Source organism: Carassius gibelio, chromosome A4 (assembly GCF_023724105.1).
Source record: "Carassius gibelio isolate Cgi1373 ecotype wild population from Czech Republic chromosome A4, carGib1.2-hapl.c, whole genome shotgun sequence".
Lineage (NCBI taxonomy): Eukaryota > Metazoa > Chordata > Actinopteri > Cypriniformes > Cyprinidae > Carassius > Carassius gibelio.
Window position 1 is genome coordinate 7,198,874 of NC_068374.1, and position 26,468 is coordinate 7,225,341.

A 26,468-nucleotide genomic window follows, 5' to 3' on the forward strand; every position below is an offset into this window, starting at 1 on the left:
CTAGTGACAGAGTGAGAAAGGCTCTATCTCCTTCATAGACAACATCTAGGAGAATGTGTCTGAGCAGCTCTGTTGGTAGCTGAACCAAAAAATAATAAATATATATATTTTAAATAAATTACAACATAAATAGGTTAATGAAAAACTTAAACTTTATAATGTTCAATCTTACATCAGCGAGGCCTCCTGTTGGGTCCATGGTTGAAAAAGAAAAACATACATTTATCTTTATAATATTTAAAATAACAGTTATATAAATAAAATACACACGCTTTTTGTTACATTGTGTTAACCTACTGTACTTGCCATTAAATGAGTCTTCAACGTTATATTGATGTGCCTGCAACTGCGCTGAGCCTACATCTTTGCGGCACCTTTTCCGTTCTGAAGGAGTCCTTTACAAACAAAAACAACAAGAAATTTACAAGATGATAAATGTCATCATGTATATAGGAATGTAAACTTACGCTGAGTCTTCAAGTAGGAGAGCACACCACCATCTCCTTATGCTTGGCATATTAGCCTGTTTCAAAAAAAGAACTTAATATCAAAAATAAAATTCTTTTTATACTTAAGATCTTAAGACTCACCTCAGAGAAGTCAAAATCCACCCCCAGTGCTATGTACAGGGAATACTGAAAGCCAAAGACTAATGGTTTAAATCTTTTAATTGGTTAATGAACCTGATGTAAATGCCTTTGTAATTAGTCATTTAAACTCACCATGAGCACAAAGACTCCACAATTATTAGAAGAACCCTGCACTGGAATCCCCTGGTTAATGTTTGCACGCAAGCAAAGAACAACGCAAGGAAAAGGCAAGTAAGAAAGCAATCAAGAAAGTAATTTAATTATATGGTAGAAAATAAGTGAGGATTCAAAAACTTACTGGAAGATCCTTACAGGTTATCTCAGTCCAGTGACCAGGAACAATGACCTGAGCAACTCTCCTATTTAAGATACCCAAATATGCATAAGTCAGCAACATTAAATATGAAAAATAATAAATATGCTTAACACATTTTACATAGCTATTTACATACTGTAATTGCACATGTAAATGTGCAGTAAGCAAATTCTGAGAAACACACAATCTTGATAGCTTTGCTCTCAAATTTACTATGTGACCCAGCCACCTCCTCCCTCATGAGTGTATATGCTCCTTACTGATTGGCTACATGTGTTTTAGTGCATGGTACAAACCACTTTCAACACCACTTCTCAAAAATTGCTTGCTACACCTTTAATCAACTTAATAAATGACTGCATATCCTTTAAAACACTTCATATATCCCTCCCACAAAAAGCTATATGGAAAAAAAAGCTTAATGGTTTAAAACAGAACCACCATAAAGCATAAAACATTTGATAAACAACGGTTCAGTTGGAACTTCTGAACATGAACTTCTGAACCATGTATAAGACCTGTACACTTGAATGTATCTGCCATCACTCAGACCACTCTTGCAGAGCGAATCAAGAAAAAAAACCTGCCTCAGTTATGTACACAAAATCTGAAAAAGGTTGTTAAAAACAAAATACTGACATCCATTTGACAAATCATATCAAAATGTCTTAATGATGACTTACACAAAGCATCCAGTGTGACCTGCTGAATGACGGAAACAGAATGCAGTCTTTTACAGAAACATCAACCTGTCACAAATAATTAGAATACAAACTTCAGTAAAATGGTGTACAAGGTATATTTTGCTCTACGAAATCTTCTTAGCAACATTGAAAGAATGCTTCCTACGGCTATGTAACAAATTTTATATAACATAATACTAAATCAAATCAGTCAATGAATGAAGCATGCATGATAAATCAGACTAACTAATAACTTAAATATTACAACATTAAAACTAATTAGAAATACTTACAGGGATATGCAAGGTGGGATCTGCACAAAGTGGGGGAATAAAAGTCTTATTCACATAGCTATTAGATGTCCACACTTGGATAGAAGTGTCTTGAACAGAAACGTACAGAAGTTTTAACATAAAAACAGAGAAGACATTTTTGCTTGTTAGACACGGGGGCACACACACACACCCCTTCCCCTCACACTCCTTTAACCATTCACTCAAGTGCTCACTCAACCTGCAATTTGCTGAGGTCTTCGATTTTCTTGAAACAGCAATTCAGAATCTGTTAACATACCACAACTTCAATTAAAAACAGGAATATAAATTTAATTAATTTTGACCAAAGAAGTCAAGATGATCCTCACTGTTGCCTCAACACTGCGTTGCAATCCCAATGTTTGAAAATCTTCTCGCATCAGGGTGTTTGAATAAACACCTGCCACATGTTCCCTCTCATCTTTCTTTGTGTCTAACACATGGGTCAGCTCTAATAAAACAAACAATAAAAAAACAAATATTCATTAAAAATTGAGCTATTCATTTTTCACAGCTTATAACACTAACTTCAAAGAGTAATCACCTTTGCTTCCATGGCTTCACTGAATGGTTGTTCCCAGCAGGTCTTGTTTGGCATTACATCTTTCAGACTTTTCACAGCCTTCTTGTGTGTACTTGGCTCATCATGCACTTTAACAGTGCTTTTACACAAAATCCCTAGAAATAAAGCATGTCAGCATCCCATACCACCATCAAATAAAAGGTTTGGAGAGTCCATAAACATGTTAAAATCAGAATCAGAATCAGAAAGAGCTTTATTGCCATGTATGCTTACGCATACAAGGAATTTGTTTTAGTGACATAAGCTTCCAGTACACAGAGACAACAACACACAGACAAAAAAAAAAAAAAAAGAGATTTACAAATTGGCAAATAAATAAGTGTATAAACAATTGTGCTATAAATGATAATGGAATAGGATTGAGTGAGATGCAGGAATGTTCTAGGATGGAGGGTTAACAAATAAATATAAGGATATTGCACGTTTATAAGCATAAGTGAGGAACATTTAACTGTTCATGAGGTAGATTGCCTGGGGGAAGAAACTGTTCTTGTGCCTTGCTGGTCTGGTATTTGCGGCTCTGAGGCGCCGGCCAGATGGCAAAAGTTCAAAGATGGGGTGACTTGGATGTGAGGGATCCAGAATGATTTTCTGAGCCCTTTTCCTCACTCTGGATGTATACAGTTCTTGAAGGGTGGGCAGGGGAGCACCAATAATCATTTCAGCTGTCCGAACAGTTCTCTGTAGTCTTCTGATTTTGTTGCTGAACCAAACCAGACAGTTATTGAAGTGCAGAGGGACAAGTGAAGGACAGACTCAATGACGGCCGAGTAGAACTGTTTCAGCAGCTCCTGTGGCAAGTTAAACTTCCTCAGCTGGCGAAGGAAATACAACCTTTGCTGGGCCTTTTTCACAATGGAGTCAATGTGATTGTCCCACTTCAGGTCCTGAGAGATGGTGGTTCCCAGGAATCTGAATGACTCCACTGCAGTCACAGTGCTGTTCATGATGGTGAGTGGGGAAAGTGCAGGTGGGTTTCTCCTAAAGTCCACGATCATCTCCACTGTTTTGAGCGTGTTCAGCTCCAGGTTGTTAAGACTGCACCAGACAGCCAGCTGCTCAACCTCTTGTCTGTAAGCAGACTCATCACCGTCCTGGATGAGGCCGATGACTGTAGTGTCGTCTGCAAACTTTAGGAGCTTGACAGAGGGGTCTTTAGAGGTGCAGTCGTTGGTGTACAGGGAGAAAAGAAGAGGGGAGAGAACACATCCCTGAGGGGTATCAGTGTTATTGGAGCAGCTGTTTGATGTGAATTTCCCCAGTCTCACTAACTGTTGCCTATCTGTCAGAAAGCTGGTGATCCACTGACAGATAGAGCTAGGAACAGAGAGCTGGGTCAGTTTGGTCTGAAGGGCTGTTGGGATGATGGTGTTGAATGCCGAACTAAAGTCCACAAATAGGATCCTCACATAAGTCCCTGTTTTGTCCAGATGTTGCAGGATGAAGTGCAATCCCATGTTGATTGCATCATCCACGGACCTGTTTGCTCGTTAAGCAAACTGGAGGGGGTCCAGTAAGGGTCCAGTGATGTCCTTCAGATAAGCCAGAACCAGTTTTTCAAACGACTTCATGACGACAGACGTTAGAGCCACAGGTCTGTAGTCGTTAAGTTCTGCTATCTTGGGTTTCTTTGGGATGGGGATGATGGTGGAGCGTTTGAAGCAGGAAGGCACTTCACACAACTCCAGGGATCTGTTGAAGATCTGTGAAAAGATGGGGGCCAGCTGGTCAGCAAAGATTTTCAGACAGGCTGGTGTAACGCCATCTGGGCCTGGTGCTTTTCTTCTTTTGTTCTTCTTGAAGACCTGGCGCACATCATCTTCACAGATTTGAAGAGCAGGAGGTGTGGAGGGTGGGATTGCAGGATGTGTTAATGTATGTGTAGGGAGATGGTCAGAATGGATGTTGGGGGTTTCAAATCTACAGTAAATCTCATTCAGATCGTTAGCAAGTCATTGATTACCCTCAGTGCAAGGGGATGGTGTCTTGTAGTTCGTGATGGCTCTTAGACCTCTCCACACTGAAGTTGAGTCGTTGGAAGAAAACTGGTCTTCCAACTTTTTAGCGTAGGTCTTTTTAGCCGCTCTGATCTCTTTGTTCAGTGTGTTCCTGGCCTGATTGTACAAGACCCTGTCCCCATTTCTGTAGGCATCCTCTTTGGCCTGACGAAGATGTCTGAGTTTTACTGTAAACCATGGCTTATCGTTGTTGAATGTTAAATAAGTCCTGGTAGGAATGCATACATTCTCACAGAAACTAATATAGGATGTTACGGTCTCTGTGAGTTCGTCCAGATCTGTGGTAGCAGTTTCAAAAACACTCCAATCAGTGAGGTCAAAACAAGATTGTAAATCCTGCTCCGTTTAGCTGGTCCATCTCTTCACAGTCCTTACTACAGGTTTAGCAGATTTAAGTCTTTGCTTGTAGGATGGTATAAGATGAATCAGACAGTGATCAGAATTTCCCAAAGCAGCTCGTGGAACAGAGTGATATGCATCCTTTATTGTGGTGTAGCAGTGATCCAATATATTACTGTCTCTGGTGGGACATGTAACATGCTGTCTGTATTTTGGCAGTTCACGGGAGAGATTGGCTTTATTAAAGTCCCCAAGAATGATTAAAACAGAGTCCGGGTGTTGTTGTTCTGTCTCTGTGATCTGATCAGCGAGTTTCTGTAAAGCTGAGCTCACATGCGCTTGCGGAGGGATGTAAACACTAACCAGAATGAACGAATGAAACTCCCGCGGCGAATAGAACGGCTTTTATTGGAAATAGGCTTATTTTACAACTTCCTCAGAGTTAAACAGTTCCATTCAGCCGATCTACGGGTCTGGCGTTACCACTTATAGCTTAGCATAGATCATTGATTCAGATTTTCTAGGCCGATTTGACTAGGAACTGTACTCTCATTCCTGCGTAATAATCAAGGAACTTTGCTGCGGTGCATGGGTGATGCAATGATATTACACAGCGCCTGAAAATAGTCCCCAGCTAGGTAACTTCCAACGTGACCTGCATTAAGTTTTCAGGCGCTGTGTAATATCATTGCGCCTGCTGCACACATGGTACGGCAGCACTGTTCCTTGATTATTACACAGGAATGAGAGTATAGTTCCTAGCCATATTGGCCTAGAAAATTGCAGCTTTTCATTTTCTGTCGGTCTAAGTACACGATTGTAACTACAGAAGTGTCAAGTTTTAAATAGGAAAAATATCGATACTCTTTGGTTATTTATTTATTTATTTTATTTTTTTGAGAGAGATGCTAATGGTCTAATCCGATTCAATGATCTATCATAAGCTATGCTAAAAGTGGTACTGCCAGACCCGGAGATCAGCTGAATGGATTCGAATTTGGTAAATCTCAACTGGTTAACTCTTGGGGGAGTTGTAAAATTAACCTAATTCCAAAAAAGTGGAGTGTTCCTTTAAATTTAAATTGTTTAATGTTTAGAATCAATAGTGGTGTGAAATCTTGTAAATGTATCAGTTTTGTGTTCAGTACGTTTAGAAAATTTCACTTTAATCCTAAAGAATTTGATAACTGTTCTACTGATAAATACTAGTAGTTTAAATGTTGTATTTAATTTAAGATATATATACTGTAATTTATCAACTGAATCATTGCATTTTATTTAGATAACATGTTTACAGAGATGATTTTATTGTTTTTTTTTTACAGATTTATTAATTATCACAGTTAATTTACAATCTTGAGCACGTCTTGAAAATTTATTGAATGTGTTGGTCGTTATAATTTAGCAAAGGTCTGTTAAATAACAGTGTTTCTCAGTAGAACTATTAGTGCCGTCACTTTATTGAAGGTGTTTGATTGTAATAATTTAGGAAATATCTGTAAAATAACAGGTATAGAACTATTAGTGCCGTTACTTTATTGAAGGTGTTTGATTGTAATAATTTAGGAAATATCACATTGAAACAGTTTACAAAAAGTCACACTCTGTGGCAAAATATCAAAAAGCCAAAAATAATTAACCTGGCATTTAAAATAAAACAATCCACAAATGTAACTATGTTGTGCTCTCTTAATTTTATCATATCACATCTGTTCATTTTATGATCCTACTACATACCTTTTATTTAGACTAAAACCACTCTAAATTAGCTGCACTGAAAACAGAGGAGGGCAGCTCCCGGTTAGGGCAAGGTTCACATGATAAGAGCACACATTATTTCTACACAGTTTTTATATTTCACACACAGTATTTTCACTTCCTATGCATACAGCACCAGACATGGACAGATTTGAGGCTATTCAAAACTAGTACTTTACAGGACTTTAAGCTTATTGCTGTTAGTGTAGCAGCAAACAACAGCACAGCCTGACCATGCACACATTTTTATCTTAAGTCATATTGAAAAGGTTTCAATTCAGTTGATCTTTGATCTTCTGTTTTAACATGGATTTCTATGGAGATGGGAACACGAGACACCCAATCAGAGCTAGAGAGAGAAACTTAACAGCCAGACAACAAACAGGTGACGATCCTGAGTGGAGACAATGAGATGCTAAAATCACAACAGATGTTTTCTTCAGTGCACTACCATATTTTCTGGACTATAAGTCACACTTTTTTCATAGTTTGGCTGGTCCTGTTACTTATAGTCAGGTGCGACTTATTTATCAAAATTAATTTGACATGAAGCGAGAGAAATGAACCAAGACAAAACATTACCGTCTACAGCCTCCAGAGGGCGCTCAATGCTGCCAGAGATGCTGCTCAGTTCTCCTGTAGTCTACACTGAAGACATAGAGCGCCCTCTCGCGGCTGTAGACGGTAATGTTTTCTCTTGGTTCTAAATAAATGTGACTTATAGTCCAGTGCGAATTATAGTCCGAAAAATACGGTACTTATGTTTTGATATCAACATTTGTGTTCAAAACATGAACAGTTTGATTGTATTATGCTGCAGTTCATTATAAAGTTACTGGTCAATGACTGCATTATTTGTTCAGCAATGAACAAAGATAGTCCTGTGTAAGATGACAATAAGTTAAAAAAAGAAAAATAAGTCCAAACTAAGTCTCTGGTGTCTCAATCAGCTCCCTAGTTCAGTAGTCAGCACACTGGTGAGGGAGTCAGTCAGACTGAGAGTTAATGGACAAAACTAGTGCACAAATGATTAAAAGGACATAAGGTTCATAACTGTATTACGATTTATATTTGGTATAATGTTTAATAAATGTGCTGTTGGTCAGTAGAAGTCATTATACACGTTCTTTTACACGGTTTTGAGCAGCAGGTGTCGGCAGCGAGCGGCAGTTTGAGTGCTTCGAATCACTGGATGCACAGATCAGAAAAAATCTTACAGAAAATAACTTTCATTAATGGCACTAGAGGAAGCATTGCTGTTTTACATTCAGTAATAATCTACATTTTAAGTTTTTACACATAATTCTTCTAAACAAGTTGTTCTGGCAAATGAAAGTCGTTTGAAAGTAAAATGCTTTCTCTGTCTGGAGCAGCACTATATCGCTGTAGCACTCGTTCACTAATACTACAATAGTGCATGGTAGTTGAGTGGACTATATCAGCACAGAGTGAACGAATATAAGTGAGAGAGCACTCTGTTGTGCACAATTTCATCATGGATATAAAACCTGCTTTCCTTCATGAGTCACTGCTCATTTGTCACGTTTATTGTATTATCTGACAACAAAGAGAACAAAAACACTTGCTTTTCATGTTAATTTACTTGCTTATTTCTATATTTAAAAGAGTAAAACACTATTGTCCTGAGTCTGGGCCCTGTGTTTCTCTCTCTGTCCACCAGAGGTTGCCATCTCCCGGACTCCATACACCTGTACACCTCATTACACCAATTTCCCCAAACTCCTTTACCTTAACTCTACACAGCTACACACACACACACACACACACACACACACACACACACACACACACACACACACACACACACACAGCTGCCCCCCAATGTCACAGACTATATATTCTCCTCTAACTCACCACTCTGTGTGGGTGAATTAATTGTGATTTTATATTTCAAGTGCTAAGTATATTTCTAGTTATAGATTTGATGTTGTCGCGCTGTAATCAAGTCTGAACCTGTTTTGTTTTGCCTTGTTGACATTTTGTTTATTACAGAGAAGTCCTTCCTGCACTTGGACCCATACCCTGATTTTTTTGCACGGGGTTATTCTCTCACTGTGTGGTGACAGAATTCAGCCAGCGATCATGGGTCCAGCAGGGAAGTTTCTCGATGTCCACCAGGGAGATCGGAGCATTGAGGATTACACCAGGACCTTCGTGGGACGGCTCGGTTCTTGTCTGTTTCTGGGGAGGCCTAGCCAAGTACTTCAGGTCCCTTATGTTGAGTAAATATAAAACATTTATTTCTGTCACACTAGCTCCCATCAGCTATGTATTTCATAATAAGAATATATCACAGGAATCATTCCCTCAGAAGAAGAACTCCGACATCTGCTGGAATCTGACACTGTTTGGTCATTCAGCAGCCCAGACATTCACTGCACGCTTGTTTTCTGTTTGGTCTGCATTAATGCGCTGCTGGTGTTTCATATGCAAACAGTCAAAGTCCTCAGACCCAGGGATATGATTGGACAAACATTTTAATGCTGTGTTCACACCAAACGCGAATAGAGCGTCAAATTCGCGTCTACCGCGCCTAGTTTGCCGCTTGACCATTTTGAGATCATTCGCTTCATTCGCGCGAGTAATTCGCTTCATTCGCGCGTGGAATTAATTTCACAACAGACGCGAATTCGCGTCATGGGGGGGCTTCTGCCAGCTGAGTTCACGCAGCATTTTCAACCGCCATTTTTGTTCGGATAATGTTCAAAATATTACTGTTATTGTGGCACGAAATGTAGTTTTTAAAGTATTTCAGGCGAGAATGTAGTTGTTTAAAACTCAAATATGCGGTTTATTTATAATGACAGCGTCTATTTAAAAAATGTGTTTCGCCGATCTCGGAGATGAGCTCCATGCGATCAGCGGGAGCTCCGTCATCATGTATCAGCCGAGAGTAGCCTTACCTCGGCTAGATCTTCTGACATTTGCCGCTGGCTCTGATGTGTCTTTAGTGGTTCAAGATAAAATATAATTCGTTTGGGGTAAAATGAAACGTTTCTTATCTTTGGCCTATATTAAATTTATCTATTAATATGTTTTATATATATATATAGGTCATTTTTATTCCTGTCTCTATATAAATATGAACTTTTGTCATATAGCTCCGGTTGACTGCTCACTGACAACATCAGTCGTTCCTCCTTGTTGAATGAGTGGAGAAGGGTATTCCTGCACAACTGGAGGCTGAAGGAACACACTGTTGAATGAGTGACTTCTAGCAGGCTCCTGATTGGTTAACGCGGCGCGAATTGACGCCAAAGTTCAAATTTTTCAACTCGGGCGGCAGACGCGAATTCGCGTCAAACGCTAAATGCACAAAAAGCACCATTCGCGCTTAACGCGCGTTTCGCGCGAAGCGCTCTATTCGCGCGTCAATTCGCGTCATTCGCGCGAACTAGACGCGCGAATGAGGCGAATTCGCGTCTTCCGCGCCGCGCTTAACGCCCCATTCGCGCCGCGAGACCTCCAGACGCGCGTAAACGCGCCTTTGCATTGACTTAACATTGAAATCATTCGCGCCAGACGCTCTATTCGCGTTTGGTGTGAACACAGCATAATGGTTGACATAAATACATTTAGACCCTTATCTCAATGATTGCTGTCTGAATGTGAAGAGATTTTCAACCAGCATAAAAATGTTTTTGAACCAAATCACCGTCCCTTCCTTTAATACAAACATAGTTTAATTCTGTATACAACGTAGGCAGTGGAAGATAATAGTAGCTTGCAGGGAAATTTGCCATTTTTAACAGTTAAATTAATAATAAAAAAGTGTTTATTACACTGTACAATGCTGCGTTTGCCTTAAATAGAAAATTATTTCTTTCATTTTCTTTTTTAATTATCCTGCTCAAATAAAAGAGGATGGAGAAAAAAAGAGGAGATCTGAAATCCTCCCCTTCACACACACACACACACACACACAGACTGACTTACACAAAACCTGAAGGTCATAAATACACTGAAACTAATGAGATAATTAAAGCTGCAAGCAGCGATGAACCCGGGCTCACCGCCAGTGAGCTGCTTTAGTAAAAAAGATGAAGGGTGAGAAATATGCATTTAAACTCATAAATATAAGTGGAATATGTCAAAGCCATTTATATGTGTCAATCTTCCTGTTACCAGCAGGTGGCGCTCTCATTATAATGGAACATTGGCCTTCAGATGTGTTCAGGACAAGACTCTTTATCAAACATGTAAAGTTTTATGCCTGAGTTACAACAAATTCTCTTGCTGTGGCGAGACATCAAACTCCGTCATGGCGCCATGGACATTTAACCTTTAACAAAAACTCAAGATCTCCAAAAGTTAACATTGCACAGGCCTTTAGATTAGACTGACCACAAAATTACATTAATGTCAAAAGATTTCTAGGAGTAGTTTGTCACAGCGTAAAACATGTCACTTCCTGTTGCCAGCAGGTGGCGCTATGACTATAACTGAATATGGGCATGTCAATCTGTTCAGGTTCAGAGTCTTATCTAACATGTGAAGTTTGGGGCAGATTGGACATTGTATGTGTGAGTTACAGCAACTTCCTTTTTCATGGCGAAACATCAAATTTGTCAGGCCGCCATGGACACGCCCTTTAACGAAATCTAAAGATCTTCGCAATTTAACATCGTAAAGCCCATTAGATTAGGCATACCAAATTTGGTGAATAAATCAACGACCCTTAATAAACATGTGAAAACACAATCATTAGCACAGTTTGTCTGTTTGTGTGTAAAGACGTCAGGGGCTTGTTCATCTGGTGTTGAAACCCTTCGATGTTTGATGAGCTTCAGGTCGTTACATCAGAAGTTCAGACGGATGAACAGTTTTTAGCAGCGACTGCATCTGATGCTCTTCCTTCAGTCCATTATTCGCTCACTTTAATGAGGCTGGACTTTAAAGGAACTGTCAGTCATTTTGGGGTAAAATCTGGGCTTGCTGTGTAAGCAATTGTTTCTTTCACTAGCATAAAACAAACAATCATAAAAATGTTTTAAATAAATAACATGTAATTGTTTCATATAGTGATAACGAATGACTCTCCTTATATTTGGTGATGTACCGATCATACTGATGCTAGAAAGTGTTTATAAAGAAGATGTACTTGTTAGATCATATCCTGATTTCTACAGTCAGACTATTGTTCATATTCTCAGTCAAACATTAGAAGCTGTTTATGTGATTTTCCATTTATATTCATCTTCACGTGGTTCAGGAAATAAACCAGTTTTTGAAAACAAGTAAATCATGTTTATTGTCATACTGTAATTACAAAAAAGCTGCAGGAGTCACATTTCAAATCAAACTTTACTGATGTACTGAGTAATACTCCTAAAATCATGATCACTTTGGTTAAGAATATCAGATCAATGCTGTTTTTATGAATATTTCTATTATATCAGTGTATTACTGATTTTATTTCAGTCTGTAGAAACATCACTGTTGTTTTTCACATTCAGATTTTAGTTCAGATCTTTAAAATTCAAAAAGTGATTAAAAAATTTTTTTTCAAAGATTTTTTCTATTTATTTTTTATTTGTTTTTACAGAATAACCTAATTAATGTGCCATTCAAAAAAAAAACAGGTAAAATTACGGACATATTTATATGTTAATGATGCATACACGTACATTTTTTATTATAATGTATCATTTAAGGATACTCTTCTCACAGATCCATTTAACAGTAACATCACATTGAGTATCATACCATCCTGATGAATGAGTGTTAGCACAGTCTTCATTTCCCTGATTGTTTGGCTCTTTGGGCGCCCAGAACCTGCATCAACAGATCAGAGTTAGATCAGAGCTGCTTTCTGAGTGATATGATACTGACTGAGACGATCATTTATTAGATAATAATCAGTTCAGTTCAGTGATTTCTCACCCAGAGGTGATGTTGCTGTTGCTGCCATCAACCCATTTCCATCTGCCCTCCTCTTCAACATCAGTCAAACCAATCCAGAAATGATCAGAACCACAAATATTCTTCACAAAATCCTGAGAAGAGAAACAATAACATGATTTATAACACGAACAGAGACACATTTCAGCACATTATCTTTAATTTAAAAACCAAACACCACGATCACACACACGATCACACACACGATCACACACACGATCACACACACACACACACACACACACACACACACACACACACTCTCACTCACACACACTCTCTCTCTCACACACACACACACACACACTCTCTCTCTCTCACACACACTCACACACACACTCTCACTTGTTCCTCTCTGTTGTTGATGATGATCAGATCTGCTTCTCTCTCTCTACAGTATCTTCTGCTCTCATTCCAGTTCTTCTTCTCAGAGGAAAAGAAGTAAAGACTGGATTGATGACACTTCCATCCATCTATAAACACAAATAAGCAGAGGTGGGTAGAGTAACCATAAACTGTACTCAAGTAAAAGTAAAAGTACTAGTCTTGAATAGTTACTTGAGTAAGAGTAAAAGAGTATCTGATCAAAAAATCTACTCAAGTAGTTAGTTACTTTGGGTCATATATACTGAGTCTATTTTTATTTAGATATATAGATAACATGTATGTAATGTATGTGTGTGTGTATAAATGTATATATTTCATCTGCCTTTACTCCAATTTATGTAATTTATTATAAAACCCTGTCTGTTTACTTGAGTAACAGATATAGGTGTCATGCCATAACATATTTAATACGACTGCCTTTATATTAAATGTGAATTTAACATTGAAAGTTAATGTGATATAAATATTGCTACTAATCTTTCATTGTTCAGAAAGAGAGCAAATAACATTTACATTATTAAAGATCATTTTCACTGACAGTCTAGATTTCAATCACTCTCAGAAACTCCCATTAAAATCACTGAAACTGTTAACACTGTGAAATCAATATCTTAATTATAGATTCATACACACATCTGCACTTTGTTGTTTCTGATGAGAGAATTCTCCAGAAAGAGGTCTCCATTCAGTGAGCGAGTGAAGGAAGCACCTGTATTTCAGCGATGACTCATTGGAACACCTCTGATTGGCCATTGCATTCAAAAGCTCAACAGAATCGTGTGTGATTGGTTATAATGCCCACTGCTGTAAAAACACGTCTGCCAGCAAACGATCACAGATCTGAATTTAGCAGCTGATGATACGACTCACTAAACATACTCGCACCGGTGTGATTGTATTAAAATTAATAAAATCTTAATCGGCTATTTTTTGTCTTTTGGAAGCTGCATTCAACTTGACTCCCCTCTGTTATAAGTCACACGTTCAACAAACTAATGTCACAGGTATCGTGTACTTTAATCGAATGTAGCCTAAGTTATACCTGTCGAACCGTAGACAGCACACGCGGTGTTCATCTAATAAAGATCTTCATCGCTAGCAAATAGCCGTTGCAGATTTGCTTTCAATTCAGTGCAGTTCCATAGCCACGTTTTCAACGCTGCTGATGTTAAACGTTACAACTCTGAGTGAACCGATTCAGACGCTCAGCGCGTGCGACAGGGAACTGAACGACTCATTCAAACTGATTCATGAACCTATTCACTCGTTTGCCAAAGGGCTAGTTGCATATCTCCGCCATCTTGGATTTCCGGTCTTGCGAGTGTGTGCGTAGATATTTCCGGTTGTGCTTAAAGTCAGTGCAGAGAACCGGAGAAGTCCAAATATTACCTTCTATATGTTTACAGGATTTATAATATCACTTCAAATGCAAATAAGATATACACTGCTATTATCACTATACTATAAATGTTAACTGAGCCAGTGGATGTGAAACGTGTGTATGTTTGGGTCTGGTGAATTAATTAAGAGGTTTCTGTCCTCCCTGAGCTCGCCTTAGGATACCTGCGTTACCGTTTGACAGGTGTACCGCCCCAGTAAAACTCCCCACCTGCCACTGTCCCCGGGGCAGGTCGCTACTGTTCACAAGATGAAAGCTGAACTCGTGGTGTTCAACACAGCTATATAATGTATTTTTATCTTACCAAATATGTAAATGTACAAATTTCTTATTTCTCGAAAATGTTTGCATTATTATTATTATTTTTTATATTAAATATTTACCTCGTGAGACGTGGGCTGCGATTTATCTTCAGAAGTATCCATTTCTCAATTGTACACAAGTCTGTTTCATCATTATTTTCACAACATATTTTATTATTTTACACAGTAAAAAATACATGACTAATTTTAATATCGGTTTAATCTGATAATTAAAACAAAAAAATAACAATATACATGGCTGCTCATAGACAGATAATGATTTATGCTGCAGACTCATTAGAGACGTCTGTACTACGTTTGAGCTCCGTCACTATATTCTTTTCATTGACTATTTTTAACTTAAAAATCAATTTTATACATCATTGTTTCCGTTTATATAACGCGTGAATATATCCTCTATTGTATTCTACAACAAAAACAATCAGAGCGCCTCGCTATCACTAGTTTTATTTTGATCTCCCGGGTCCGCTATTAGCTTTTAGCATCAGCAAGCGTGGTTGCTGCTAACTGCGCTTACATTGCTAATACCACTGCTGTACTCACTGTTACTTGCTTTACTGGCGGATGAATGTCTCCACTCTGTGCAGCTCGAGCTCGAGGCCGTGGGGAAGCAGATTCGCGACCTGGAACAGAGGCAGGCCCAGCTGAGAGAGCGGAGAGCCGCGCTGGAATCATCCCGGGCTGACGCTCACAAGTCCGGGGTAAGTATACAGCGTACTGTTAACAGTCCCACCACGTCTACTCCGTGTGTTTCTCTGCGCAGGCCCGGTGCACCCAGGATGTGATCTTCCCAGATGTCCTTCACTGCGACGCCGGGACACCACAGACCCTGGGTGCATCCACAGCGGAGGACCCGACTTCTCCCCCTCCTGCCTTCGAGATCTCCATCCAGAACCGCTTCGCTCCCCTCCGCGAGACAGGACGCGACGCTGTGATCATCGGAGACTCCATCGTCCGACACGTAAGTGCTACGTTAGCCGAAGGTAAAGTGCACACTCATTGTTTGCCTGGTGCTCGTGTTCTCGATGTTTCTGCGCAGATACCCGCGATCCTGAAGGACGGCGAGAGCCCCAGAGCAGTCGTGCTTCACGCCGGGGTTAACGACACCACGCTGCGGCAGACGGAGACGCTGAAGAGGGACTTCAGGAGCCTGATCGAGACGGTTCGCAGCACGACGCCCGCGGCGACGATCGTCGTGTCAGGACCACTGCCCATGTATCGACGAGGACATGAAAGGTTCAGTAGACTTTTTGCTTTAAATGAATGGTTGTTGTCATGGTGTAAAGAACAGAAACTGCGATTTGTTAATAACTGGAATCTTTTCTGGGAGCGTCCTAGACTGTTTCGCGCTGATGGATTACACCCCAGCAGAATTGGAGCGGAGCTTCTCTCTGACAACATCTCCAGGACACTTCGCTCCATGTGACTAGTAAGACAATTCTCAAATAAGCATTATGATTATAATGTAGGATCTAGAAAAAATCTTATCGTAATTAAACCAGAAAAATGTAAAGTAAATGAACAAAAACAATTTTTAAAGTTTGGGCTCATAAATATTAGATCACTCGCACCAAAAGCAGTTATTGTAAATTAAATGATCACAGATAATAGTTTTGATTTACTCTGCTTGACTGAAACCTGGCTAAAACCAAATGATTATTTTGGTCTAAATGAGTCTACTCCACCAAACTACTGTTATAAGCATGAGCCCCGTCAGACTGGTCGTGGCGGGGGTGTTGCAACAATATATAGTGATATTCTCAATGTTACCCAGAAAACAGGATACAGGTTTAACTCTTTTGAAATACTTCTGCTAAATGTTACTCTGTCAGACATGCAAAAGAAATCTAATGTATCTCTTGCTCTGGCTACTGTGTATAGACCACCAGGGCCATATACAGAATTCCTAAAAGAATTTGCAGATTTCCTCTCAGACCTTCTAGTTACAGTTGATAAGGCGCTAATCATGGGAGATTTTAATATTCACGTTGATAATGCAAATGATACATTAGGACTTGCGTTTACTGACCTAATAAACTCCTTTGGAGTCAAGCAAAATGTCACCGGGCCCACTCATCGTTTTAATCATACACTAGATTTAATTATATCTCATGGAATCGATCTTACTGCTATAGATATTGTACCTCAAAGTGATGATATTACAGACCATTTCCTTGTGTCGTGCATGCTGCGTATAACTGATATTAACTATATGTCGCAGCATTACCGTCTGGGCAGAACTATTGTTCCAGCCACCAAAGAAAGATTCGCAAATAACCTGCCTGATCTATCTCAACTGCTATTTGTACCCAAAAATACACACAAATTAGACGAAATTACTGACAACATGGGCACTATTTTCTCTAATACATTAGAAGCTGTTGCCCCAATCAAATTGAAAAAAGTTAGAGAAAAACGTACTGTACCATGGTATAACAGTAATACTCACTCTCTCAAGAAATTAACTCGTAGTCTTGAACGCAAATGGAGAAAAACTAACTTAGAAGTTTTTAGAATTGCATGGAAAAACAGTATGTCCAGCTATAGACAGGCTCTAAAAACTGCTAGGGCAGAGCATATACACAAACTCATTGAAAATAACCAAAACAATCCTAGGTTTTTATTTAGCACAGTGGCTAAGTTAACAAATTACCAGATGCCACCTGATTCAAATATTCCACCAACGTTAAATAGTAATGACTTTATGAATTTCTTCACTGATAAAATAGATAACATTAGAAATACAATAGCGAATGTAGATTCTACAGCGTCTAACACTTCAGTTTCATCCATCGCACCCAAAGATAAACTGCAGTGCTTTACAACCATAGGACAGGAAGAGCTAAATAAACTTATCACTGTATCTAAACCAACAACATGTTTATTAGATCCTGTACCCTCTAAATTACTGAAAGAGCTGTTACCTGTAGCTGAAGAACCGCTTCTCAATATCATAAACTCGTCGTTAACTTTAGGACACGTCCCAAAACCATTCAAGCTGGCGGTTATCAAGCCTCTTATTAAGAAACCAAAACTAGATCCTAGTGTACTGGCAAATTATAGGCCTATTTCAAATCTTCCATTTATGTCTAAAATTTTAGAGAAAGTTGTGTCTGCTCAATTGAGCACCTTCCTGCATAAAAATGATCTGTATGAAGAATTTCAGTCAGGTTTCAGGCCCCACCATAGCACAGAAACTGCACTTGTTAAAATTACAAATGACCTGCTCCTTGCATCAGACCAAGGCTGCATCTCATTTCTAGTCTTACTTGATCTTAGTGCTGCGTTCGACACCATAGATCATGACATACTCATAGATCGATTACAAAACTATACAGGTATTCAAGGGCAGGCTCTAAGATGGTTTAGATCCTACCTGTCCGATCCCTACCATTTTGTTTACTTAAATGGGGAGTCATCTCATTTATCATCAGTAAAATATGGAGTGCCACAAGGATCCGTCCTAGGTCCCCTTCTATTTTCAATATATATGTTGCCCCTTGGTAATATTATTAGAAAATACGGAATTAGCTTCCACTGTTATGCTGATGATACTCAGCTATACATCTCAACGAGACCAGATGAAACTTCCCAATTATCTAAGCTAACAGAGTGTGTTAAAAATGTAAAAGATTGGATGACACACAATTTTCTCCAATTAAATTCGGATAAGACAGAGATACTAATTATTGGACCAAAAAACACTACACAGAATCTTGTAGATTACAATCTGCAACTAGACGGATGTACTGTTACTTCCTCTACAGTCAGAAATCTGGGTGTTATATTAGACAGCAATTTGTCTTTTGAAAATCATATTTCCAATGTTACAAAAACTGCATTCTTCCATCTTAGAAACATTGCCAAGCTACGAAACAGGTTATCTGTTTCTGATGCAGAAAAGCTAGTTCATGCATTCATGACCTCTAGACTGGACTATTGTAATGCACTTCTAGGTGGTTGTCCTGCTTCGTCAATAAACAAGCTACAGGTCGTCCAGAATGCAGCAGCTAGAGTCCTTACCAGGTCAAGAAAATATGATCATATTACCCCAATTTTACAGTCTCTGCACTGGCTACCTATTAAGTTCCGTATCAGTTACAAATTATCATTACTTACCTATAAGGCCCTAAATGGTTTAGCTCCAGCGTACCTAACTAGCCTTCTACCACGTTACAACCCATCACGCACTCTAAGGTCACAAAACGCTGGACTTTTGGTCGTTCCTAGGATAGCAAAGTCCACTAAAGGAGGTAGAGCTTTCTCACATTTGGCTCCCAAACTCTGGAATAGCCTTCCTGATAATGTTCGGGGTTCAGACACACTCTCTCTGTTTAAATCTAGATTAAAAACACATCTCTTTCGCCAAGCATTCGAATAATGTATCTTTTTAATTGGGAGTGTAGTTGCATCTGTTCAAAGGTGCATTTTTATTCATTAACTTGGGTTAAACTTATTTTACTTTGTTGGATCAGCAGCTATGCTAATGATGTCTGTATTTTGTTTCTATGTTTCGCCACGGGATTTACATCCCGTGGTAACTAGGATTTAAACAAGCTCCAGTCTGGATCCAGAACACCTGAGAAGAGATGATGCTGACCCTCAGAGGACCCCAGATGATGCTACCTTGAATCAACAAACAGAACTAACAATTATTGCTAAATGTGTCACTGAATCATATAATAACTTAATTAATAATATTGATCGTCTAGCTGACTACGTCTTGTATTATTATTATTTTTATTTTTTCTAAAATCCTGTCAAATGTGCACAAACTACTAGCTACTACTAAATATTGTAGAAACATAATTTTCTGTAAAGTTGCTTTGTAACGATTTATTTTGTAAAAAGCGCTATACAAATAAACTTGAATTGAATCTTTCAAAAAACAAATAAACAGAAAAACACACATGAATGCAAACAGCGATCTTTTATTTAAGGCAAACCTACCATAATTATATTACCTTTAATTGTACAGTTAGTTATAAATTATGTTATCAAATCAAGTTAATAAAAAATGCTTTATCAGAAATCTCTGTGCGTCTTGTTTGACAGTCAGAAACCTTGATCTTACATAACAGTCAGAACAAAACCAGCTCTTCGAAAATGAAAAGTATTGCATATTTGAGAGGTTTGTGTTTGAAAGGAGAAATCCCTGTGGACCTGACCTGACGCTGATCTGCATAATCAACAGAAGAATAAAGCAATCTCCGCGTTGTATCTTGATGAATTTCCACACAGAGATACGCAAAATGTAGGGAGGACGTTTCCCCATGTTTTTGACATACCACTATCGGCTGTTAAAATTGAAAATCATTAATTATATACATCTAGCCAAGTTTCGTATGTAAGTTTCCCTTACAGTCAATGCGTGCGTCGCAGGACCGGAAGTACGTACACACACACTCGCATCGCTGAAGCTCACCGGCGCCATCTTGTGCACCGAGCCCATTGGTTTGATCAAGCCTTTGAACAAAATTGACTCAAAAGAATGAATCATTCGCGAATGAGCATCACTCATTGTCCAGAGAAAAGAGTTTGGAATAAACTGAAGCATTTATACCATTTATTGCATTAAGATAAAGTAACGATAGGACCGTGGCCCACAGTAACGAAGTAAAAGTACAGATTTTTTACAAAAAATTTACTCAAGTAAGAGTAAAAGTACCCATCTTTAAATATACTCCAAAAGTATTAGTTATTCCAACAAATTACTCAAGTAAATGTAACGAAGTAAATGTAACTCGTTACTAATTACCTCTGCAGATAAGCCAGTGACATTTAAACACAATGTAGGCTTAATATTGAGAGATGTGCATTGTGCACAAGTAGCACTACAAATAAAGTTAAAATATACATTTTATATCAGTAAGTCTAGAGTGATATATGCATAAATATGTCAATAGATTTAAACTATTCTTAATATGAAATATATATTTTAATATTTTTTTTTTTTACTAAATTTTAATCTAAACCTAATTAAAAAGGTTATTTATATTACTTGTACTGGTATTGTATATTTTATTATAGCTGTTTATAGTATTATTTATAATTTTTGTACAATAACTGACAGTATACTGTATTGTGTGTCCATGTGTGGTCTATTAACTTTTCTTTTTGAGTGCTTTTAATCTACTGCAAGAGCTCTTTACAGCTTATTGCTTAATTTCACTGTATCAGGCAGCAATCAGATCAGAAAAATGACGGCCGTGAGGCTTGCCACAGTACAAACAGTGTTCCTGTCTGTCATGTTAATATCTGCGTTATTTGTTTGTGAAGTGTCATGCCTAATCCAGTACACTCAATCGGACCTCCTAAACCTCAGATACACTTCTCATAGTAATCTGGGTCCATCTACATCCTTGCTGGAGAAATTACGGGAGTTAAACATATCAAGCCACTCAACACCATGGCTGTCGACCAAAAAAGGCCATCGCTCAGGAACCCTTGCTAGGTTCAGGAGACGCCCTCACCGGCCACCGCTCCCAGCCCTCTTGCTGTCAAACGTTAGATCCCTCCGGCACAAAATGGATGAGCTCAAACTTATGTTACAAACTAACAAAGACTACAGTGACTGCTCTGCCATCTGCCTGACAGAGACCTGGCTGGATCAATCAGTACCTGACCAAGCGGTAATACTTCCAGGTTTCACATTATACCATGCCGATAGATCACCCAAACTATCGCACAAGTCTAAAGGCGGTGGTATTTGCATAATGATCAATGAACGCTGGTGTACAAATTCTACAGAACTCACCCATGTATGCTCACCTCACCTGGAATACCTCACTGTTAAATGCAGACCATCATTTCTCCCACGGGAGTTCACGTCAGTAATCTTGATATGTGTGTACATTCCACCTGAGGCTAACGCTATCACCACCATAGCCGAGTTAGCCAACTACGTCTCCTCAGTGGAAAATATACACTCTGATGCAGCAGTCATTGTCCTCGGGGACTTTAACCAGACAAACTTGTCGTCTGAGCTCCCCGGCTACCATCAGCAGGTAGCCTGCCCTAGCAGAGGGTCCAACACGCTGGACCACTGCTATATTACTATCAAAGAGGCTTACCGTGCTTTCCCAAGGGCTCCGCTGGGCAGGTCCGACCACGCAATGCTGCTTCTAATTCCACAATACAGACAAAAACTTAAATCCTCCAAGTCACCATCAAAATTTGTCCGGTGCTGGTCCCCAGAGGCCATCGACAAACTTTGTGGTTGTTTCGCGTGCACAGACTGGGAAGTTTTCCATGCTGCAGGCGATCTCAATGACGTCACCGACGTAATAACGTCATATGTAAATTACTGTGTGGACCTGTGCATACCAACCAAAAAAATCAAATACTACAATAACAACAAACCATGGTTTAACAAAGATATTAAACAGTTAAGAAAGGAGAAAAATGCAGCTCATCTATCAGGAAACAAAGAACAATATATGGCTTCCAAATATAAACTGAGATCTGCAATAAGAAGAGCCAAATCCAATTATGCTACTAAACTAGAAGAACAAATCACCACTAATGATACACGTTTTATCTGGAAAAAACTTCAAAACATGACAAATTATAAAAAGAAACCCACCCCCATACCTGACGGCGATGATCAGCTCTCTGATACACTCAACTTCTTTTATGGGAGGTTTGAGCAGGTACCGGCTACACCACCATCTCCTCCCGACCCCCTCCCCTCCCCCCCTTTTACCATTCACAAGGAGGAGGTGAGGAGCACCTTCAGGGGACTTAAGAGGAATAAAGCCCCCGGTCCAGACAACATCAGCCCCACTGTTCTCTACCCAAGTGCTTCAAAGAATCCATCATCATTCCGGTTCCTAAGACCAAGACCATCTCCTGCCTCAATGATTACAGACCTATTGCCTTGACATCAGCTGTCATGAAATCATTCGAGCGCATCATACTCAATCACCTAAAAACTGTCACCAACCCCCTCATGGACCCATTCCAATTTGCATACAGAGCCAACAGGTCAGTTGAGGACACTGTCAACTTAGCAATTCATCACATACTGAACCACCTTGAGTCCGCAAATACATATGCCCGCATCCTGTTTATGGATTTCAGTTCTGCATTCAATACAATAAACCCGGCCAAACTTTTTAATATATTACTGAACATGAATATCGACCCATGCATCTGTCATTGGATTCACAGTTTTCTCTGGAACAGGCAACAGAAGGTAAAGATTAACATTTATACATCCTCCCCTCTGTTCCACAGTACAGGCGCACCTCAAGGTTATGTTCTCTCACCCTGGCTATTATCTCTCTACACAAACCAGCTCACATCACACCATAGCTCTGTCGGCCTGTACAAATATGCAGACGATACAACCATCATAGGATTCATCACTAACAACCAAGAAACTGAATACCGTGCACAGATCAACCAAGCAGTGACCTGGTGTACAGACCATGATCTCCTACTCAATACATCAAAAACAAAAGAACTCATCGTCGACCTAAGACGCCAGCCATCCCCCAAAACTCCAGTGCTTATTGAAGGTGAACCCATCTCCATCACTGATACATACAAATTCCTTGGGACCCATATCAGCAACAACCTCAAATGGAAAATCAACTCAGATCATATCTACAAAAAAGCCCAGCAAAGACTTTTCCATCTCCGACAGCTCAAGAAGTTCAAAGTAAGGTTTCATCTCCTGCTCCGCTTCTAAACAGCCATCGTTGAAAGCATCCTCACCACATCCATCACAGTTTGGTTTGGCAGTCTTGACACACTTTCCCGGAAGAAATTACAGCGCATCATCAACAGAGCATCCAAAGTCATTGGTTCACCCCTACCATCCCTTTAATCACTCTACCACAAACGGACACTTCGAGGAGCCCACAAAATAATTTCTGATATCACTCACCCTGCACACTACGCCTTCCAGCTACTGCCCTCTGGGAGGCATTACAGGACAATCTCCTCCAGAACAACTCCCTTCAAAAACAGTTTCATCCCAATAGCAATAAACATTTTGAACTCTGAACGCTGAGGACTGTGGATTAGGCATGACTCCTTATACATTATCTGTATGTATGTATATGTATGTTATTTTATTTAATATGTTTATTGTTTGTTTAATGTAATGCTGGAACCTGTACCAAAGAGCTGTACTGAAAACAAATTCCACCAGCTTGGCTGTGTGGTCATTAAACTAAAATCAAAATCAATCAATCTGTACGCTCTGTTTATGTTGTATACTGTAACAGACAATGACTTTCAGAAGGAAACCTGTTTCTCAAAGGAAGGTTTCTGACACAGTGTTTTAAATTGATCTCACTAGTGCTCTCTAGACACTGAAGTACTCTGTGTATTTGACAGGTTTGTGTCTCATCTGAGGCCATAGATTGATTATCACAAAAGATAATGTTTTTTCTCTAAATTATCATTAATCATTATAAACATAAAGAGCTAAAGAAATGTCAATTACAAGCATTAGCTACACAACAGATCCAGGACAGTCCACTTTAAAGCCTGCTTTAGATCAAATTACTAGTTAGACTGAAGAAACTAACCCGCAAACTTCTTCTGAAGATCATTTCTTTCTGATTTTAACTCGTCTCTCTCTTCTGTGATGTTGGTGATCTTGGTTAGCAGCTGTTGTCTCTCTTCTGTGAGGTTCATATTGTTGGTTAGCAGGTTGGTGATCTTAGTCTGCAGCTGTTGTCTCTCTTGAGTGAAGATGAAACACAACACTATGACTGCAGTCATCAGAAGAACACACATCAGCCCCAAACACACACCAGCTGCTCTGGAGATCGTCACACCATCACTTCCTGAAGAGGATAGATATGATGTTAGTCTCTTCACTTCCTCATATCATACGACTCACATCTTCTGAAACGTGAACTGTAGACTAACTTTAACGCTTGTCAGACGTTTATTAGTGTGGTTTTTGTTCTTGTGTTTTGTGAGTAAATGCAGAGGAACAGTTCACTCAAAAATGGTTTCCTGATTATTTACTCATCCGAGTTTCACTGTATATGATTTTCTTTTTTCAGCCGATGATACATTTTTGGTTTTGGAGGAAACCGTGAACAGGTCTCAAGATAAACCTTTTCTAAAGGTCAAAAATCCATATTTAGGAAGCTTTAAACTAATCCACATGACACTGGTTGACAAATAAGTGTCTTCTCTAGCAAAACGATCAGTCACTTTCAGGAAAAAAAAAATAAACCATTAACCCTCTGGAGTCGATTAACGCGGATACGTCCTACAGTCTCAGGATAATTAACTAAATCATTTAAAAGGTTCCTACAGACTCAAGAGAAAGGCCTAAGCCAAACATTTCTTAAACAGTGCTACACTGGTTATTATGGTTACACTACATACATCAAATGGTCTGCTTACTTATGAAAAAGTGTTCTTTAAGCCTCTGGAGTCGATTAACACGGATACGCATTATGAGTCATTTTCTTCCGATAAACCCGAAAGACTTAAATTACACTTTCAGTTTTAACCGTACAGATAAGAGCAATACATCAATCGAATCTGTAAAGGGTCTATTTTTTTTTGGATACAGACATAATAACAACAGAACTTTGAGCATTTATAAAATAAAGATAACAAACGAGGTGTGCTTGTCTGCAGCCTTTGCATGCCCTGATCTTTATTTACAAACACGTCATTAAAATGAACTGTAACTCGGTGAATACCCAACGAAGAGACATGAGAGAGATATCTATAGAAAGCTTGACATGTCTACTTTCTAAACTAAACAGAAAACAAATATTCTGTGATAAAGTAATCCATATGAAAACAACGCGATGTCCGATGTCCACCATCAACAAATGGAGCATGCAAAGACTGCATGTCAGATCATACTGGAGGACCTGGAAGAGAGTGAATGATCAGAAAATGTCCTTTAATCTCAGTTACCTGTGTGTGGAGGTGTTCGGGGTTCTTCTGTGTTGAAGTCTTCTGTCTCTTTCTTATGTTTCATGTCTCTTACAGCCTCTGCACTGACGTAGATATCAACAATCCTTTCTATTCGGTCTTCTGAGTCCATTATTGAACCTTTAATACGTGCTATATGATTGTATTCTCGTGGCGTTGAATCTGTGATATCTGTTCAGACTTTACCTCGTACGACGTTCACATATTCTTAGATATCATCCATGTTGTTTCTTCTTCTCTGCATATTTTCAGAGTTTTATCCTTTCTACATTTTCATTTCCACATTCAGACAGCTTAGTTTCAGTAAACTAACACTAGTTTCTCTCTCTGTAGTGGACTGTGTTGTGTTCCTCATCTGTTTGTGTGGCCAGTATTTATGCAGAAAGGAAGGGTTTTTACAGAAATACTTCAAGTATTTATGTCAAAGGGAACTTCAACTCACTGCAGAAGGACACTGAAAATAAGTGTTTCAACCATGTGGTTTGTGTTCATGTAAATGAGGTTGAAGCACATGCATTAATTTTACAGTAACAGATGATGAAGTGTGATACAAATAAGACTTTATTAACTACATAAACATTTAAACAAGTCTAACACACATACACACACACACACATGCATACAGTTGGCATTGGAAAAAAAAAGTTAAAACTTAAGCAGTAAAAAGAAAAGAAACAAAGACATGAAGCTATGGTACAATTTGATATTCAGCAGATCTATAGCCTGAAGGAAACATCAGTTTCTTAGTTCTTAAACACTTTTGTAAAAGATGCATATGATACTTAATGTATCAATTAATAAGACAAAGTTTGATATTTGCGAGTCTTGCCTGTTTGATAAAGAGTCCTGATGCACTTTGGGGCTCCAGTTGGTCTCTGCTGAAGTGAATTGATGAGACCAGTTTGAATCAGAG

The 26,468-nt window shown here is 39.0% G+C and overlaps 1 protein-coding gene across 1 annotated transcript; it reads right to left on the bottom strand.

The window, feature by feature from the left end:
* Positions 1-8,671: 8,671 nt before the first annotated feature.
* On the bottom strand, positions 8,672-25,759 carry LOC127981472 (CD209 antigen-like protein E). Its single transcript, XM_052585502.1, has 6 exons — positions 25,538-25,759; positions 24,175-24,435; positions 12,869-12,996; positions 12,506-12,618; positions 12,329-12,397; positions 8,672-8,834 (listed from the first exon to the last, which is right to left on the bottom strand). The coding sequence occupies exons 1-6, from the start codon at positions 25,665-25,667 to the stop codon at positions 8,672-8,674; spliced, it is 864 nt and encodes a 287-aa protein (XP_052441462.1). The 5' UTR covers positions 25,668-25,759.
* Positions 25,760-26,468: the final 709 nt, after the last annotated feature.